Source organism: Mesoplodon mirus (genome assembly GCF_964341445.2).
Source record: "Mesoplodon mirus genome assembly, chromosome: 12".
In the NCBI taxonomy this organism is placed as follows: Eukaryota; Metazoa; Chordata; class Mammalia; order Artiodactyla; family Ziphiidae; genus Mesoplodon; species Mesoplodon mirus.
The window spans coordinates 8169212-8182660 of NC_138988.1; the positions used below are offsets into that span (position 1 = coordinate 8169212).

The following is a 13449-nucleotide window of genomic DNA, read 5'->3' on the forward strand; positions in this document are numbered from 1 at the left end:
GCAGCCCCCAGCCCTTTTCCAGGCTACTGTGCCTGTGCTTTGGGCCTCCTTCATAGCTACCCTGGAATTCCCTTTCACCAGCCTTCTGGGTATTCTCTCCTCCCTCCTGTGTCAGTTCACCTATTTCAGGATCCAAATCTGCCTCTTCTTTTTCCTTGTTTTGGTGGAATACATTTTTCCAGGCAAGTCTCTGGGGGAAAAAAAGGTATATGGAGGAATACTTTTTGAGTCCATACATATAAGCTTTAGTTTCAGGTTATCTTGCTTAAAAAAAGCTTAATTTTATGAATGAGTTACTTTGGTAGTTTTGTGACAATATGTCTTTCTTTAGCAGTCTTTTGGATAGATTTATCTTCATGAGTCCCTCTTTTAGAAGAGGAGAGAAACAGTGAAATCAATTTGAGGCTTAGTTGCAGATCTGTAGAAAGTGTATTTGATACAGAGTTGAATCAAATGAGTTTATTGAGTTACCTGCAGGTTTCAGGTTGCAAATGCTTTTGGTAGGTCTTCTTAATTAAGACTGAATTGCTCCAGTAAGAGGTGGAATCTTAGCCTGAACAAAGTTACTTTACTTGCCTAACTGCCATGACAGACATATTTTGGGGATCTTTACACTCTTCACCTTGGTAAAATATAGTTTTATACGTTGCCAAGAAAAAAAAGACAAACCTCTAATGAACACTCTGGGATTACCTCCTGTAACTTTTCCTGAGAGCACCGGCTTAATCCTGTTAAGTAGGCAAGGCATTTTAGCTTAATATGTTCCTTTGTTTTTTTTATTTGGTTATTCATTAATTCAGTAAATATTTATTGAGCATCTACTATGTGCTAGCTGTTCTTCTAGGTAGTGAGTATAGAGCAGTGAGCAAGATACATAAATTTCTCGTCATGGAGCTTATATTCTAATAGCAGACAGATAAATAACAGTAAATCAGCAGATGATTATAACAATTTTAGGTGGCAGATGCTATAAAGGAGAGTAATTTATAGAAATTATGGGGGCATTAGGTAACGTAGTCAAGAAAAGGTTTTTCTTGAGGAGTTGACATTTGAGATGAGTCATAAGTAAAAAAAAAAAAAAAAAAATCGAAATGGGCTTCCCTGGTGGCACAGTGGTTGAGAATCTGCCTGCCAATGTAGGGGACACGGGTTTGAGCCCTGGTCTGGGAAGATCCCACATGCCGTGGAGCAACTAGGCCTGTGAGCCACAACTACTGAGCCTGTGCATCTGGAGCTTGTGCTCCACAACAGGAGAGGCTGTGACAGTGAGAGGCCGGCGCACCGCGGTGAAGAGTGGCCCCCACTTGCCGCAACTAGAGAAAGCCCTCGCGCAGAAACAAAGACCCAACACAGCCAAAAAATAAAATTAAATAAATAAAAAATTAAAAAAATGACGTAAAATTAAAAAATACAAAACAAAACAATATTGCTAGCGGAACTTCCCTGGTGGCGCAGTGATTAAGACTCTGCGCTTCTAATGCAGGGGGCTTGGGTTTGATCCCCGGTCAGGCGCAGCCAAAAAAAAAAAAAAAATCGAAATGAAAATAAAGGCAGCCATTCACAGAGCCGGAGGAAGAGTACTGCAGGCAGAGGGAGCGTCAGGGGCAGAGGCGCTGAGGTAGACGCCGCGTCAGCGGGTGTGAGTAGAGTGTAGTGAGCGAAGCGGAAGGGTGGTGTACAGGGAGGCAGGGCCAGGTCCCGGAAGGAAAGACCTTGTATGAGTGTACTTGGGTTTTATTCTTCCTGCAGTGGGAAGTCACTGGAGAGTTTAGAAAGACAAGTAATGTGATTTTATCTATGTCTAAAAAGATGGCATCTGCTGAATAGATAATAAATTGTAAGGTGGCAAGAAATAGTAAGAAAACTAACCTAAAGGCTCTTCACTCAGGCAATATTTATGGATCACCCAGACAGTATTCTAGGTATTGGGAATATAACATTAAAGAAACAGACCAAGTCTCTGCCCACATGGGGCTTACACTCTATTGGGAATAGTCAGACAGTAAACAAACGCGTAAGATGTATCAGATAGTGATACGTGCTATGAAGAGACTTAAGGTAGGGATAGAAAGTGATGGAGCTGCTGGACCAGAAGGGCTCCTTTAAGAAGGGTGATGTGATGTTTCAGAAGAGACCTGAATGAAGTGAAGCCATTTTAGTAAATTAGGTCAGGGATGTGGCATTTCTAGAGTGGTAGCAGAAGTAAAATACACAATTCAAGGTAAACTTTCAAAGTAGAACCAATAGTACTTTCTGATGAACTTAATATAGGGGGTGAATAAAAGAGGAATCAAGAATGACCCCTAGCATTTTTGGTTCAAGCACCTGGAGAAGTGATGATGCCATTTACTGAGATGGAGACCAGGGTGAGGATTGTGGATGGGGAAATGGAATCAAAATTCCTATTTTGTCTCTGTTAAGTTTTGGTTTCTAGTGGATATCCAAGTGGAAAATAGAATTAAGCACAAATGGATGAATCTATCTAACTAAAAAGACATGTGCTTTAAAATTGTATACTTAGATACAATTAGCTGGGAGAAGAGTACTGTGGGGAACAGAGCCTAAGGCTAAGCCCTGGGGCACCCCAACGTTTAGAGCAACAATTCTCAGTTCTCTAAGCCTCTGTACACTCTTAAAATTTGCCTAGGGCACCAAAGAGCTTTCATTTATGTGGGTTATAGTTGTTGATATGTATCATATTACAGATTAAAGCTTGGGGGACTTCTGCTTTTGGCCAAGACAGAATAATTGGGACCTGATATACAACAATCCCCCCGCCCCCCTCCAAAAAAAAACAACAAACAACCATTGTAAATGGACAAAACATATGAAATAGTTTTCAAGACGTTAGACATTAGGTAACAAAGGAAAGGAATCTCTGAGAGATGGAAAAATTTATTATACGAGCCCTATAATAGAGTTTCTAGGCTCCGGGTCGGGCAGGGAGATCCTAGGCAGAGCTTGGAGGGCTCTGAGTTAAGGAGAAAGAAAGACCAGAGAAACTGAAGGAGCTGAAGTTTGCAAGACAGAGTGCAGAGAGGAGAAAGTTGCACTGAAGAGAGAACCCCGGGGATCTGCAGAAGGTCACCTTGTGAGTTCATTCAGTGCACAAAGTCTGTTCTCTACCATGAGATGAAATCAAATTAGAAATCAGTAACAAAGCCCTCTGGAAGATCACCAATATTTGGAAACTAAATAATACACTTCCAGATAACACATGGGTCTAAGAAAAATTAAAACCAAGAAATTTCAAAAATATTTATTAACTTATTTAAAAACAACAATAAATTTATTACGTTGACATAAATCATAAATAGCATATTTTGGTAAAAAAATAACTTTCCCAGCACAGAAAATTCAAAGTAATTGGAGATTTCTACTCCTAGCCCAGATGGAATAACAGACTGTATTTACTTTTCTCCCTTAAAAGCTAGAAAACCAGATGAAATATATAAATCACTGGATTTTCAGATATTGGAAAAAGGTAGCACAGGACTGTTTCCCCCGAGAGAAAGAAAACAAATAAGATGGTGAGCTCTACAGGTCCAGCAGCTTGCAGGCAGCTTTAAGGTCCTGGGTGGGGGAACCTCAAAATAATCACTGAATAGGTACAACAATATAAAATTAACAATATCCTATTGAAATTACCAGGAATTCAAAGAAGCAAAAAAATAACATCCCAGAAAAGAGAAAAATCAATTAATAGAACCAGACCCAGCAATGACAGAGATGATGAAACTAGTAGATAAAAATGTTTAAACAACATTTACAAATATGTTCTTTGTATGAAGAAGGAAGAATGAGGGAGGGTCCTACTGAGTTGAGAAATGGACAGTATTAAAAAAAGACCAAAAAGGGAATTCCCTGGCAGTCCAGTGGTTAGGACTCCTCACTTTCACCGACCCAGGTTTGATCCCTGGTCGGGGAACTAGATCCCAGAAGCCGCACAGTGTGGCCAAAAAACGAAAACAAAAACAAAAAAACAAATGGAATTCCTTAGATGACATACATACTTGAATTGAAAAATATTCTGGCTGAGGTAAATGCAGATTAGGGAATAAATTGAACTGAATGAAAGGACATCATAGCAATGTGTATTGCAGCTAAAGCAATGCTTAGAGGGAAATGTGTAGCATTAAAAGCTTATATTAGAAAAGAGAAGAGGTTTTAAATTTGTTATCTATGCTTTCATCTTAAGAAACTAGAAAAAGAAGGGCAAATTCCATCCTAAGTAAGCAGATGGAAAGTAACAGTGAAGAGCAGAAATCAGTGAAATTGAAGACAGAAAAATAACAGAGAAAATCTATGAAACCACAAGCTGTTTGTAAAGGTCAACAAAATTGGGAGCCCTCTAGCAAGCCTGATTAGGACAAAAAGAGAGAAAGCACAAATTGCCAATATCAGGAATAAAAGAGGGAGAATTACTAAGTATCCTATTGATATTAAAAGAACAGTAAGGGAATATTATGAATAACTTCATGCCAGTCAGTGTGGAAACATACATGAAATGGACAAATTTCTTGAAAGACACAAATTACCAAACCTTACTCAAGAAGAAATAGATAAGGTTGAATAGCCCTATATCTAGTAAATGAATTGAATTTGCATCCCCAGGAAGAAAACTCCAGATCCAGATGGCATCACTGGTGAATTCTATGAAACACATAAGGAAGGAAATAATACCAATTCTAAAAAATTTTTCTAAAAAATTGAAAAGGAAGGAATACTTCCTACCTCATTTTATGAAGCTAAAGTTTCCATGAAAGTAAAAACCAGACAAGGATGGTATAATAAAAAGTTCTGACCAATATTCCTCATGAACATAGATGCAAAAATTCTTAACAATATTTTAGTAAATCAAATCCAGCACTACATAAAAAGGATAATGCATTATAACCAAGTGGAATTTATCCTAAGAATGCAAGATTGGTTTAATGTTAGAAAATTAATCAATATAATTCAGTGTATTAACATACTGGAAAAAAAAACACTGTATAATTTTATAAGTAGATGCAGAATAAGTATATGTCAAAGTTGAACACCCATTAGTAATAAAAACTGTCACTAAATGAGAATTTCTTTAATCTGGTATAGCAGGGATCCCCAACCCCTGGGCCATGGACCAGTACCAGTCCACGGCCTGTTATGAACCGGGCCACACAGCAGGAGGTGAGTGGCGGGCGAGCGAGTGAAGCTTCATCTGCCGCTCCCCATCGCTCCCATTACCGCCTGAACCATCCCCCAACCCTGGTCTGTGGAAAACTTGTCTTCCATGAAATCAGTCCCTGGTGCAAAAAGGTTGGGAACCGCTCTAGTATAGGATATCTGAAAAACGTACAACTAACATCATATTTAATGGTAAAATATTGAATGCTTCTCTTCTGACTAGAAACAGGGTAGAGACGTCTATTCTTACCACTTTTGTTTAGCATTGTACCGTGGGTCCTTGCCAGTGTGATAAGGCAAGAAAGAGAAGTAATATTCAGATTTGAAAGGAAGAAATAAGAGTTTTTGTTCACAGTTGACATGATCATCTTTCACAAATAGTATGAATCGTAAAAGAAAAAGTGATAAATTATATTTCAATAAAATAAAAGCTTTTACATTCAGAAGACAAATATGAAGGGACTTCCCTGGCGGTCCAGTGGTTAAGACTCCATGTTTCCACTGCAGGGGGCACGGGTTCGATTGCTGGTAAGAAAACTAAGGTCCCACATGCTGCGTGGTGCGACCAAAAAAAAAAAAAAAAAAAGACAAATACGAAAATGAAGAAGCAAGTCACAGATTGTGAGAAAATATTGTAAAATTTATATTTGACAAAGTGCTAGTATCTGTATTATATAAAGAACTTTTAAAATTCAATAAGTCCTAGGATGTATTTTTTTTAAAGTGCAGATATTTAAACAGATCTTCAGAGGAGATACTCAAATACCAAATAACCGCATGAAAAGATATGGTTATTTTAATGGCAAAAAAGAAAAAAAAAAAAGAAAGGATAATCCCAAGTGTTGGCCGGATGTAGAGCTAATGGAACTCTCATACATTGTTGGTGAGAATGCAATATGATACAGCCACTTAAATAAACAGTTTAGTAGTCTGTTATAAATGGAAACATAAACCTACCTACCAGTAATTCTACTCCTAGTTATTTGCCCAGCAGAAGTGAAAGCATATGTCCACATCTAGATTTTTATTTATTTTTTTTAATAAATTTATTTTATTTTATTTATTTTTGGCTGTGTTGAGTCTTTGTTGCTGTGTGTGGGCTTTCTCTAGTTGTGGTGAGCGGGGGCTACTCTTCGTTGCGGTGCGTGGGCTTCTCACTGCGGTGGCTTCTCGTTGCGGAGCATGGGCTCTAGGCTCATGGGCTTCGGTAGTTGTGGCACACGGGCTCAGTAGTTGTGGTGCACGGGCTTAGTTGCTCCGCAGCATGTGGAGTCTTCCCGGACCAGGGCTCAAACCCATGACCCCTGCATTGGCAGGCGGATTCTTAACCACTGAGCCCCTAGGGAAGTCCCAATAGTTTACTTCTTTTTAGAGCTGAATGACACTCTACTCTCTGGATGTACCACAGTTTATTATCCATTAACCTAACGAAGGACATCTTGGTTTTTTCCTCTTTCCATTTTTAATGCACTCTAGCACTTTTTATCCTATTCTTATTATTGTTTTTTTTAAAAAAAATGCTGGTCTGGATCTACTAAGTTGTTTTCACAACCCACACTCTGTTTCAAAAGCACGGTCCCGTCCTAGGCTTATTTGTATGCAGTGGGAAAGATTCAAATGAGAGGCGGGAAATAGATGATAGAGTAAAGGATAATTGCACATACTGTATCACTGAGAAGGCCTTAGTGATGGAATCCAGAGCATAAATTAGCAGTTGGCCCTTAATTGCAGCAAGGATCGCCATTTCATGCTAACTGCCAGGAAGATAGATCATGTGTGCACAGATGAAGTAGTGGTAGTTGGAAGACGACAGAGTTCCTGTTAGAACTTTTCTGTATTTTCAAAGTAGTGTGAGCCCAACTGAGAAGGGAGTGTTGGAGGTTTGGAGAAGGTATGAAGTCGACATTTTGGAGAATTGTAAAGCAAAGTTTACTTGAGAAATGTAGAAAAGTTGTACGATAGTGCTGAGTGCTTGTTTGAGACTTACGGTCATGAATTTAAAGTGAGGCTAGTCAGTTCAGGTTAAATGAATAAATCCTGAGTGAATGTTAGCCTTTACTGTTAATCTGTTCTTCATCCATGTTTGCTGCGTGGGTGTCATAGGTAGTTGGGGAAAAAAGACATGAGATTTTACTTTGCGAGACACTGACTTCAGACTCACTCTGTGATTTAAAGTAGATGAGTATGTATCTCAGTGACATCACTTTAGAGGCTTGAGTCTCCCACTCTTGGGATCCTGGTTTTGGTGCACCCCTGGGTTCATGGGCAGACCCAGAGATACTCTGGCTGTAAAAGCTGCTCTAAAAAAAGAGCAGGTGAGGGTGGTCGGGGCATGAAGGGCTTGACTTGGCACTAGAAAAGATTGTGGTATTTCAACTTGGTGAGGCAGAAAGGGTGGTATGATTCAAGTATTAAAAATCTTGAAGAGTATGACTTGGTTCATTGTGGGCTTATTCCTCAGCTCCTACCACTATCTGAACCACTTAAAACTTTTAAGAGGTAAATTCAGGGCACTGAGCCAGCAGAACTGAGACTTTAAAGTTCTCCCTGCCAAATGGCAGAACTCCTAAAACGAGGTGGAGAAATGAGTGGGAACAATTTTATTAGTGATAATCTCTTGGCATTGTTCATTTTTTGAGGGGTTATTGGACTTCTTGGGCCAAAGCCAAAGCTGTGGTTGCCATTTACTTTTTGGTTTCCAGCCTAGCTGTAGGGGTAATTAGATTTAAAAAGAAAATCTCTTCTAAACCTGGGATTTTATTACTTCAGAAGATAAAGTCATTAAGCCTCCTTAACTGTTATGAGACTACTTTAGCAGGTTTCTTGAGTCATTCTAAATCTACAATCCATAAGTACACAATGGAGGAGCCTTACTAGCAGGAGAAGCCTCACTAGCAGAATGGCCCAGGCTGATCTGCTTAAATTATGTAGACCCCATAGTGCTGTGTTACCCTTGCCTAACACAAACTACATAAGGATGGCAGTGGTGGTAGCCCATTGATTCCGGGGAGCTGAACAAGTACAAAGTAATTGTTCTCAAATGTATAGAGTTAAATAGGACTTAAAAGAAATCACCTAGCTTGTATTCTACATGAGATCTCACCTATTTCTGAAGAGCTAATTTTTTCTAGTAATCTTTATGGGCAGCTTATATTTTGCTGAAATTTTAACCAGTCTCTTATTTAAAATTTACCAGACACTTTGCAACCCAACACATTAGTTTCACTGGGAGTTTTCATAAACATACCATGCACATAAATATGTTGGAATTAGGAGCATTCTCCCTAATGTCCAAAGAACAGTCACATGTATAGATCAGGAATATTGAAATGAATATGCAAATGGAGGGAAAACTGGCTTTTTCCAGAGGGGGACGGAAGTCAATCGAACCTTCACCAGACAGGATTCTGCTTGTCTGTAGACAAGAATTGTTTTCTATTGTGGTCAGTTATCTACAATTTACAGAACTGTAACATAGCTCAAGGGCAGTGGATGACTGGAATCCTGGAAGGGTGGCTCTAGAAAATGCATAGTTTTCAACCGAAGCACAAATTTTCCCCTAAACCCAGTTATTCATGGTATTGCACTACAGGGAAAATGATGATTATTGGTGGAAAACAGTCTCAAAACTTTGACTACTAGCAGTATGAATCTTTCTAAAATGTATTTTTATAGGATCTACAACATCATTTTGGACCATGACTTCAGTGTTTAAGGTTGCTAGATAAGTAAGTACAGCCTCAGCTGTTTGAACCATGGTTCAGAATCACAAATAGATGTGTTCAAGTCCATGCTTGAATGACGAACGGCTACTCTTTATTGACTAAATTAATGTACATTAATAATGGTGACCTGGAGGTCAGGCTTAAATTATCTTCAGAGGTGTTAAAGTAGTAGTAAATTAAGATTGGTTAATTATAACATCCTAAATAAGGTAGATTGGTGGTGGTGGGGATCTTAGATTATTAAAGGGGTTCTGATAGGAAACAGGCAAGAAATGTGAAGGGAAAAGGGGAAATTAAAGTAGATATCCTATGTTTTTATCCAACTTTCCTAGAAGCTTCTGCTTTTATACCCAGTTAATGTTCTTCCTCTTATTACTCGGTTGTGTCTGGGAAGTTAGAATGGTGTCTTTTGGTTATATTTAAGAAAACAGCATCTTTCATGCTTTATCAAAAAGCCTTTTTAAAAGAGTGGGATATGGGAAGAAACCTACAGTTGCGAACTAGGAATATCATGTTTCAAGTTTGTATCTGAGGAACAGGGAAGATATAAAAGAATGCTTCCTCAGCTCCCCAGGCCTTTTAAGTTCGTTGTGTGTCCAAAGAGTGCTGTTCTTGAGCAAGCTTGTGTTATTCTTGATGTTCAGTCCATCGGTTGTAGACATGTAACTTTTATAGTCCTTGATTTACTGAGAAGATCTTTTGAATTTCAGGTATAAAACATCAGAATGAATTTCAGCATCTGGTGGATCAAGCCAAAAAAGGATATAAGAAAACTGTTGGAATGTCAAAAAAAAAAGTAACAGAAGAAGAAGATGAATCTACAGAAAAGCTATTATCTGTATGCGTGGGTAAGAGACTTTAACTAAAAACAGAAGTATATGGAATTTTATAATTTTTAATATCAAAAGGAAAAAACCAAAGGAATTTACTTTGGACTTAATTGGTATTTGAAATAGGCAAAAGTACTTTTAGACATATAGCAGTTGTTGGATGTAAACTAGGTTTATTACTCTGGGAAGAATGATCGTGGAGATGTCCTGAAGACACAGTTTCTAAAATCTGTCTTCCTTTCCATTAATGAGAAATCAGAAGTTTTTTAGTTGTTTAAGCTTGAGGTATAGGATTTATTGCTGCAGATCCTTAAGTATCCTACAAAGAGAATAAATTATTTTATTATTTTATTATCACTGGTATTAACTTTGGATGGAATGTTCTGCTGAAATATCTAAGGCTAATACATAGCACATTCCAAATTCAACCCATTTTAAAATTTGAGATTGATATTATATTTATGTTGCCAGGACTTTGGGCCAGTGAACAAAAAACAATCATAATGGAGAAAAGTGAACAAGAAAATTCTTTATTATTTTTTCTTTATTGTGATAAAGATATACAAAACATATTTATCATTTTAACCATTCATAAAGGTACAATTCAGTGGCATTAAGTACATTCACAGTGTTGTGTCACCATCACCACTATTACACCCAAAACTTTTTCATCATCTCCAGCGAAAACTCTGTACCCATTAAATAATAACTCTTCCACTTTCCCCACCATTGCTTGGTAATCTCTGGTCTACTTTCTGTGTCTATGAATTTGCTTATTCTAGGTACCTCATATAAGTGGAATCATGTATTATTTGTCCTTCTTTGTCAGCTTATTTCATTAAGCATAATGTTTTCAAGGTCCCCATGTTGTAGCATATATCAAAATTTCATTACTTTTTATGGTTGAATTCCATTGTATCTATATACCACATTTTGTTTATCCATTCGTCTGTAATGAGTTATTTTCACCTTTTGGCAGTTGTGAATAATGCTGCTGTGTGCATTGGTGTTCATGTATCTGTTCAAGTCTCTGCTTTCCATTCTTTTGGATATGTACCTAGCAATGGAATTTCTGGTTCACATAGTAATTCTTCGTTTACCTTTTCAGAAACCACCAAACTATTTTCCACAGTGACTGCACCATTTTACATTTCCACCAGCAATGCTTGAGGATTCCAATTTCTCTATATGCGTGTCAACACTCGTTATTTTCCTTTTTTTTTTTTTTTTTTTTTTTTTTACTGTAGCCATCTTGGTAGATGTGAATTTGTATCTCATTGTGATTTTTTGATTTGTATTTTTCTGATGACTAATGATGTTTAGCATCTTTTTATATGGTTAGTGGTCATTTGTTTTTCTTCTTTGGAGCAATGTCTGTTCAAGTCTTTTGCCCATTTTTTAATTGGCTTGTTTTTTTGTTGAGTTTTAAGAGTTCTTTAAATATTTTGAATATTAATCTGTTATATATATGATTTGCAAATATTTTTCAGCTTTTTTCTGGGTTGTCTTTCTGTTTTCAGGATAGTATCTTTTGATGCATAGAGTGCTTTATTTTGATGAAGACCAGTTTATCAATTTTTTCTTTTGTTGCTTGTGCTTCTGCTGTTATAGCCATGAAGTTGTTGCAAAATCAGTGTCATGAAGATTTTCCTATGTGTTTCCTCCGAAGAGTTTTATAGTTTTAGCTCTTATGTTTAGGTCTGTGGTCCACTTTGAGTTAATTTTTGTATATGGTGTACGTAACGGTCCATCTTCATCTTTTTGTATGTAGATAATCCAGTTTTCTGAGCACCATTTGTTAAAAAGACTGTCCTTTCCCCGTTGAATGCTTTTGACATCCTTGTTGAAAATCAACTGACCATGTATGTGAGGGTTTATTTCTGTACTCTGTGTTCTATTTAGTTGGTCTGTATGTCTATCCTTACACCAGTGCTATACTGTTTTAATTACCATAGCTTTGTAACAAATTTAAGAGTTGGAAGGTATGAGTCCTCCAACTTTATTCTTCCTTTTCAAGGTTGTTTTGGCCATTTGGTTCCCTTGAGAGTCCATGTGAATGTTATGATGGATTTTTCTATTTCTGCAAAAAGTGCCATTGGGATTGCATTGATTAGTTGCTTTGGTTAGGTGACATCTTAACAATATTAAGTCTTCCGTTCCATGATCACATGGATGTCTGTCATTCATTTTTGTCTTTTTAAAAATTACTTTCAACAATGTTTTGTAGTTTTCAGCATGCAAGTCTTTCACCTCCTTGGTTAGATTTATTTCTAAGTGTTTTATTCTTTCAGTGCTATTGCATTCTTTATTTTTGTCCTCAGTTCTCTTGGTGTCATGTAGTACGTTGCTGCCTGAGTATAAGTATATACTTCATGGTCTTTGTGAACAAGTTAAGTTTGTTCATGCAGTTGTTAAAGGACATTGTCAGAGAGTAGTTGAGGTCCTGAGAAAATCTGGCTTAATATCTCGGATTAAGAGAATATTTTTGTTTATTGCCTGAATCTCTTTTGAAAATGATTCATTGCTTGTAGTCAGGGGTGGTGTATTCTTTGTGTATGTGCACATGAGTATTGCTCTGTCTGGGGTTCAGAGATGAGTGCTGCTGGTAGATAGCTGTGTGTGAACACATGTGTCTGGGAGGGGTGGGGACTGTGAGAGAGAGGCAGACAAACTGGCACAGACCAAAAGGTTGGGCTTTTTTTTTTTTTCTTTTTTTTTTTTTGCGGTACACGGGCCTCTCACTGTTGTGGCCTCTCCCGTTACGGAGCACAGGCTCCGGACGCGCAGGCTCAGCGGCCATGGCTCACGGGCCCAGCCGCTCCGCGGCATGTGGGATCTTCCCGGACTGGGGCACGAACCCGTGTCCCCTGCATCAGCAGGCGGACTCTCAACCACTGCGCCACCAGGGGAGCCCAGGTTGGGCTTTTTATAGCATCATACAACCAGTGTAACTTTTGCTCTTTAGAGTAAACTTGCTCATTAAAGTGCCAATATAAGTGAACAAGATATGTGTCCTGTTAAGTAAAACCTTCATGTGTTTTTGTTACTTTACGTTTCTTTAGGGAGGTTTAATGTCAGGGCCTCATGTTTTCGGCTTTATTTGGAGTTCTGTCCTGAGATCCATGGGCAGATATAAAGGATAACTGACTTTCATTGCCCACAGTTGTTGAATGATATTTGTCTGCAAGAGGGAATTTATCCTGTAGAAGCTTATATAAGAGGGGAAGAAGTAAGAGAAGAATATAAATCAGGTGCAAAAATAAAAGGTAGTTTTATGTTGAATTCCTGCTCCCTGGTTTGCCGGCTTGATTGCATTCTCCCAGCCAGTTGAGTGATAGAGTTGCCTGGGTTCACCGGGTTTACTGGGTGATTGATTCCTCTCAACCTGGTCCTAGGTGTCTGTTTACAAGAGAATATCCTAGAGATCCTGGATGGTCCTCTTAGTTAACTGCTTGTTTCTCTTTCCCAGATAAACATTAGAGGGTACAGTTTTGTTTTGGTAATGAGCAGGCTTAGCGAAAGCCAGACAACATCAGGAGCTTATTTTTAGAAATTATTCTCTTGTGTGATGTACACTGTTCACGAGTGTAACAAAAACTTATAATTATTTCTGGAAAAATCTTGACCATATGGAGTTGGAAAGGTTTTTGTTTGTTTGTTTGAAGAATCTGTCTTATTCTTTTTCCATAAACTTTATCTTTATAACAAAACCTTGACAGTTCTTGTTG

At 38.0% G+C, this 13449-nt stretch overlaps 1 protein-coding gene across 5 annotated transcripts in view; it reads left to right on the forward strand.

The window, feature by feature from the left end:
- The window catches only part of RAD18 (RAD18 E3 ubiquitin protein ligase), a 106413-nt gene that overhangs the window by 58002 nt on the left and 34962 nt on the right, over positions 1 to 13449 (forward strand). For all 5 annotated transcript variants that reach the window (XM_082639789.1, XM_082639790.1, XM_082639791.1 and 2 more), the window contains one exon: positions 9602 to 9739. In XM_082639789.1, coding sequence (XP_082495915.1) covers positions 9602 to 9739 — 138 coding nt within the window. The remainder of the gene's footprint in view (positions 1 to 9601; positions 9740 to 13449) is intronic.